Source organism: Colobus angolensis, unplaced genomic scaffold, assembly GCF_000951035.1.
Source record: "Colobus angolensis palliatus isolate OR3802 unplaced genomic scaffold, Cang.pa_1.0 Scaffold287, whole genome shotgun sequence".
NCBI classification, from domain to species: Eukaryota; Metazoa; Chordata; class Mammalia; order Primates; family Cercopithecidae; genus Colobus; species Colobus angolensis.
The window spans coordinates 2,293,875-2,301,061 of NW_012116121.1; the positions used below are offsets into that span (position 1 = coordinate 2,293,875).

Here is a 7,187-nt window from a genome sequence, read left to right on the forward strand (position 1 = left end):
AGTCACTTTGCTTATGGGCAAACAGCGAGAAGGTGATGGGATGGGGCTCTGGCCTCAGGGACGTCTCGTGGTTCTCGTGCCCTTTTCTTTAAACTTTGCAACCAGAAAATATGGAGCCAATAGCACTGTCTCAAGCCCATTTCAGGAAAGAACAGTGAATTAATAAATTACTTGTGCTGTGTACACCTCTGTTTTGATTGGCTCGAGTATTTCTACTGTGATAAGTGAAATTCACCCATCACCTGTAAATTTCGAGTGTACAAGAGACTTAAGTCCAATTTTTTTTTTTTTTTTTTTTTTTTTTTACTAATAGCCTTAATCAGCAAAGACACTGTCATTTTAGTGACATGTTTTTGGAACGGAGCCAGAACATCATCAGTCTGTTAGTTGTTGTCTGTAGCTGCTTTATCCTTTAGTTCTCAAATCTACCACTCAGGTTGAACTGTTCTTTGCAATGCGTTACTTCAAGAAGGTTTGACCATTTTGTCTCTCTTCATTCAACAGTACAAAAGAGAAGACCACCCATAGCCGTAATCTGACACTTCTAGCTATTCGGTTATGACTTCTCTGAATGTACAGGTATCATTTCCGATCAACCAAGAGAAACCATATTATAGTATTAATCCACTGACACTTAAAAATAAGTAGCAAATACAATCAACAAGATTCTTATTAGTGACTACATTTTATTAGGGATGTCCATGTCAGGACTAAAAATGGAATATTTACTTTTCTTTCCTTGACCTGAAGCTTTATGAATAATTTTATGATTACATGTACAAGTAGCAGCAATATTATATAGAAATCTGATGAATAACATGTGGTTTATTTAATTCAGAGGAGGGAGGATTTCTTTCTGTTATTAAGGGGGTGTGTTTAGGATACAGCACTTGAGAGTTTCACACTAATAATGTTCTTGCATGGGGTGGAGGGTCAGTCTTCCTTCAACTGAAAGGACTGTTGAAATCCCTAAAGACTTTGGAAGCCTCCCAGTGCACTTGTTATCCTGTCTGCCTGATGCCTGTATCATGCCAAGTCCTGTGCATAGTAATGGATTTTTAAAATCATTGTGACAAGGGATGAAATGCATGTCCCTTGTCCTAGTGTCCATATCATGTTGTAGTAGGTGTGTTGTATATCATGTTGTAGTAGGTGTGTTGTAGTGACAACAACCCCCCAATCTCAGCGGTTTGTAACAGCGAGCATTTCTTTCTTGTTTAAAATATCTCACTACTGTGACACTGTGTCTTTTCATTCCAGGACTCAGGCTAAGGAGCAGAGATCTGGGGAAACAGGCCCTTTTCATGGAAGATGAGAAGTACAAGGGGAAGAACCAAACCACACAATTGCTTTTAAAGCTTCTGCTCAGATATGCTGCACATCACACTGCTCACGCTGTTGTGGGCAAAGCAAGCCACAGGCCAAGCCTGGTAGTGGATCAACTCCCCCGTCGCGTGGTGATAGGCAAGTGTATCTGCTGTTACTGAGAAAAGAGAGGGGTCAATAGTTGTGACAGATGATACAAATGTGCACACCTCGCCTAACACAACTCTAGTGGGACAGGCTATCTGTTGTGCTGGAACCCATGTGAGCTTTTGGATTTTCGTCCTCTGTGCATGAGACAGATTCCACTGGACACCAAGCTTATCCACAGCATCCATCCGGAGATATCTGGACTCACTGAACACCCAGTCACTGCCTGCAAACAGGAGATACTGAGTCTCCAGTAAATAAGAACTCCCAGATGCATGAATACCTAAGAAGAAATTAAATGTGAAGATCTGATCAGAAACATAGTGGAACTAGTGAACACTGGCCAAAACGAAAAAAAGTCCCATTTCACTGCCTGGACAATAGTAGGAAGGAATTCCTTACAGTTTCATGCCCTGTATTGACTTTAGAGTCATTAATGAACAGTATCTATGTTGTGTGATCCATGAAGTAGTGAGAATTATTCACACCTGAAACCATTTTCCTACTGGCTACAGAAATGTTACCATGATATGATTTATTATTAAGTGTTGTTTCCCTCGTCAACATTTTATGGTTTAACAGCCCACCTAAGTGTGAATTAGTTATCAACTGGCTTTCTTATTGAAAAGACAGGTGAGGCTGCATGCAAATGCTTAGCACATAGGTAGGAAGCAGTGGATGAAAACAGCAGAAGTAGGACCCAGAAGATGAACTCTTTTACTTTCAATTATTCAGATTATATGTAAGTTCCCATGCTGTTGAAATCTCTTCAGCAGCAAGTTAACCTCCCACCTGAGAAAGATGGAAGAAATCAAGACTTGAGGATGGAGGGGACAGGGACGGTCTCTGTATCCATGTGCTCCCTGAGGTGAGGGCCCCTGCCTCTCCCATCTTTGCACTCCTCATGCCTACTGTGTAGCTGGTGTAGACCAGCTGCCCTGAGATGTTTGAGGTGCTGTGTTACCATTGCCTCTCCTGATTTCCCACCGAGTGCCTCCTGAGTCATGTCACGCACCCCATCGCAGCCTTCACCCAAGGCCTAGAGACAAACCCAGCACACACCAGCCTAGTATTAATTCATAACCATCATCATGTATCTAAGATTCTACCTACCTGGATGTTGATTGATGAAATTTATAAAGTATTATAAGGACTTCAAATCCACTTATAACTATGACATACAAAATGCACAAAACCAACTTTTAAAGCCTTCTATGATTTGTTTAAGACTGAAGAACTTTAAGACCATTACTTTTAAAATGTAAAAAAAAAAAAAAAAAGAAAGAAATGGAAAAAGGAAAAGGAAATAAAGAAGCAGCGGTGGACATCAAAACGGAGGAAGGAGATGCGGAGATGCTACCTGCCTGCTCCCATCCATCTCCTCTTCACAGTCAGAAACACTAAGAGGAACCCTGTGCTACAGGAGAAGATGTTCCAGAAATTTTGTCTTAGGACTTTAACCTTTCTGATATACGACTAGGTCATAAACTTCCTTTTCAGAAGCCACTGATCACCCCATCACCTCTGCAAATGGGGTGTCTATCAACGGCGTCTGTTGCTGGCACATTGGAAAATGGTTCATGAGTGGTGAAATTTGTTGCAACTTTTGCTTCTGTCCTGTAATGAAGGAAAATAAACTTTCTTCTAGGAGTGCAGTATTGAATTTGCCTGGGTAGGTTGAGTTTGTAGCTGTTGCAGGCGCACCTAGGCTTAAAGCATTTGGAGGCATCCTTGCATCTGTGTTAAGAGGCTCTCTGTGTAGGGGAGAGATCATTGACTCACTGGCCTGTATACTGACGTAATGCCCAAGGGGAGGGCCCAGTACCTTTTCTGAAAGGGGCAGCTCTTCCTCAGATTGGGAACTGGAATTGAGAGGTTGTCTTGGTCAGAACTGAGAAAGAATGAGCTCTGGATTGACGTCTCATCTTGAACTTCATAGAATCTGGGTTTGAGAGACAGCACACTCACAGGAGATTGGGGCAAAAGAGTGCTTTGTAGGGCCATAGCTCTACAGTGATACTTCTGTTAAAGACCCGTAAACTCACGGTGGTAGGTGCTTCCTTCTGCAGCAAATTCCCCTTGAGTATCCCTCCCTTTCCTGCAGAGTTTTGTTTAAATGTTCCCAGTTGTGCTATGGGGAATCGGGGAGGAGCTGTGGACACACACTGGTCCACTTAGGGGCCGCAGCAGTGACCAGTGAGAGGGCTCCTTGATGGTGGCGACTCTGAGGACACAGAGCTTGTGCTGTGAGACCTAGTAACTAAGTTCCCAAGGAGCTTTTCTCTTCTTTGCCAACCTTGAAGATCCAGGTATTATTTTATAAAGCCAGATGGAATCCTCCTGCACATAGAGTTCTCAGGTCCAGGTAGTATTTTAGGAAGCCAGATGGAATCTTCCCACATGTAGAGTTCTCAGGTCCAGGTAGTATTTTATGAAGTCGGATGGAATCCTCCTGCACATAGAGTTCTCAGGTCCAGGTAGTATTTTATGGAGCCGGTTGGAATCTTCCCACACGTAGAGTTCTCAGGTTTCTCAGATTGCTCTCCGGCTCAGTGATGCTGCGTGAGAATGTTTAACCATATCTCCATGGCACAGGCTTTGGATCTGATGTCAAGAAGCTTTTGTGAATGCTAAAAATGAACTGCATCTCCCTGAATCAAAATAAATACTACTAGATGCACTTGAATGGAAACAAAATCTGGGATTCTTTTTGGGCCCTAAGCAAAATGTAGAGACTTATTTTCCCATCAGACTTTTCCATAACTTTCCTTTAACCTAATGAGACACTCCATAGGAGTCTAACATTTCTTTGAATTCCAAGTGTAGGTTTCCTGGGTTGTCCATTTAATTGTTAAAGTGAGAGAGATTCTGCTGGAAGACAAGCACCATGGAACAGCAGGGGGAAAGCTGAAGGGAGGTTACTTGGGAGCCACCCCAGGAGGAAGCCCTGTGCAGACCGCCATCACAGGGTGGAGAGTGGCCATGAGACATGTGCGGTGGCCTCCGGATGCTTCTGCGCTGCCTCATGGGAAGTTTCACAGATCTTCGTCTGTTTGTAAATGGTGTTCAGTGAGGGGAAAATTAAGTGGTACTTAATACACACACGTTCACCAGATACTTGCTGCGTTATCCCCATACTGTGGATGGCTTTTGACAAGGTGCCTGATGAAGAGAGATGCACAGAGTTGTGAGTCCCGGCCCACAGAAACTCATGATGGGTGCTCCACAGTGCTGGTGTTGAGTAAATGCCCAGGACAGTATGTGCTGTGCTTGACATACAGGATGACTCATAAAATACCTGTTATTACGTGAACAGTGAACATATGCACAGCATACAAATCAGTAACTGAGTGCTGTTCTGATGGTCTTGTCCTGAGCGGTTTTTCCCATCTAGTTGGAGACAAGACTCATTCTCTAGAAAGAAGAGCAAACAATGGCGGGTCCCACCAAGGCCGTGGACAAGGGAAAGGCAGAAACATGCAGAGGGAGCAGAGACAGAGGAGGCTTGAGACCTGCGTGGAGAGACAGGAAGGGAGCTCGGAAGCCCATTTTCTAGCAGATCCCAAGTTGTGAAAGTTGATATTGTGAAGCACACACACGCAGAGTAACACCTAGAAATCTCAGAGTTGGTGATTTAAAGGAAAAAAATCACAGACTAAAAATTAATCCTCAATTTCCTACAGGCCTCAAACTTCCAGCTGCTAAAAGACAGTGGGGTGTGGGGGGTGGAAAGAGACCTCATCTCCGAGGGACAGCTTTGTCTCTGACAGTTGAGAGGGGTGCCAAGGAAGGACGAAGTTTCTCTCTGCCAACTAGACTTAGAGGGGGAAAAACAACCATAATCATGTTTATTTTCCTGATAATCATACGCAAATCAGGTTACAACAGTCTATGCACATGGTGATTCCTCTTTATGGATAAGTACAGCTTAAAAGTTGTGAACAAGAGCAAAAGGATGTAATTTTCTAGTTTTCTAATGAGCTCAGAGTTTATGCTCAGTTACAGTTGAGCTCTGGAATGGTTTTCCTAGCTCTTCCTGTCCTGTAGTTCTGGTAGAGAAGCTATGAGGACCAGAGACAGAGCCAAGGTGGCTTAAATTCTGGCTGTACCAACTGCCCTCCACATGATCTAGGGCAATTGACCCAACCTTTGTAGGCCCCAGTTTCCTTTCCTACAAAATAGGCAGGATAACCAGGAGGTCAAAGTGAAGTGACAAGTTGTGAACCTGCTCTGTAAGATAATAAGCACTATTTGCTGGGAAGGGATTGCGGCTTCTTAGCTGTCCTTTAAGTGTGGTTGGGGTTGTCTGTGGATTTAGGAAGAAAAATTGGGTTTTAATTCTAAACAGCCCTATGAATCAGCTGGGGCCGAAGACCTGGGTGAAGGTAATCTGTAGTCAGTGGATTTTAGATAGTTAACTTCAAATAATTAGGAACAACACTGAAATATTTGACCATATTTAGTGCATCTGCTGAAAATTCTTTTTGAAAACTTAAACCCTGTAGTAGGTTAAACCAGCCTTGGGCTACAGCCTGAAGCATGTGCCAGCGCAACATGAGCCCGCTAAGACCAGGGGAAGTACCAGGTGATAGAAAACAAAATGAATAAGATGAGTCTTACCTTCCCCACTCCTCCCTCCTTTTCCTCCCTTCCCTCATTCCAGGTTTAGATGTCCTGTTTCCTATATAAACTCTCACATGCCCTGGTTTTTGACTGAAGCATTGGTGATTAGACGAGGACTTGGATAACTCATGAGAAGCCTTGTGACCCACGCAGCAGAGAAGCAGTGGAGAGATCACTCCTGAGTGTGCGTGCGGTGCTCAGCCTAGCAGCGCGGCATCATAACCGTGTGTGGGTGTTTAACCATGCCACTTGGTGATTTTTATGATGTCATGCCACAGTCTTCTTATGTCAGCTGGGCTCCTCCCACACCTATTATGAGGCATGAGAATGAAAGATCCCGCAGTTTATGGGCTGAGTCACAGTGGATGATTTGTAGGATTAAGATTAATCAGTGGCCTCTGATTAGAGTCTTAGTTAAATGAACCTGTTCCCTCCATGGGTCCTCGGTATTTAGACACTTGGTCTAGTTTATCCCGTTAACCCGCTTTATTAGAGAATCTTATTGCTTTATTTATGGGATTGTGAGAGTCCAAAGGTTTTTACTTTCAGCTGCTGCTGCTATTTTGCCCCTAAAAATAGAGTGTAAGCCCTATTTTTTTTTTTTTTTTCCTGATGGAAGAAAATTTTTTCTTTAATCTGTCATAGAAAAGGAGACTTTTCAAGCCCATAGAAGTGATTTCAACTTTGGACTTGTGAAGAGAGCTGTCAGCATACACCGCGTCTGGAATGAAAAGGCAGGATTCCTTCCCTCTGAGGGGTCTGCGGCATCCCAGTCAGTGCAGAGGAGTTCAGGACATCGGTTCGACACCTCCGAAGGAACAGCCAGCATCATCCCTGGAAACGGAGGTTGGTTGGTAGAGGTTATTGCTAAATTTGAAGAGTGTGCATCAGACAGTAAAGCTGGTCCTTTCATGAACCAGGGTTTGGAGGCTGCACGTTGCCAGAAAGCACCTGGCTTGCATCCCTTCCCTCTTCGTCACTCCCTGGCTTTCAGAGCCTCTTCATTAGGCTTGCTCATGAAGCGCATCCCTACTCCTGGGTTCTCTTTCTGGATCTCAGTCCTCCTTGGATTGTCTGGTCCTTACTGTGAG

The 7,187-nt window shown here is 43.8% G+C and overlaps 1 protein-coding gene across 1 annotated transcript in view; it reads right to left on the reverse strand.

Annotated features, from left to right (window-relative positions):
- The window catches only part of SMIM21 (small integral membrane protein 21), a 13,869-nt gene extending 6,941 nt beyond the window's left edge, over positions 1-6,928 (reverse strand). Inside the window, 2 exon segments of the mRNA XM_011948935.1 lie at positions 3,519-3,646; positions 6,811-6,928. Coding sequence (XP_011804325.1) covers positions 3,519-3,646; positions 6,811-6,928 — 246 coding nt within the window.
- Positions 6,929-7,187: the final 259 nt, after the last annotated feature.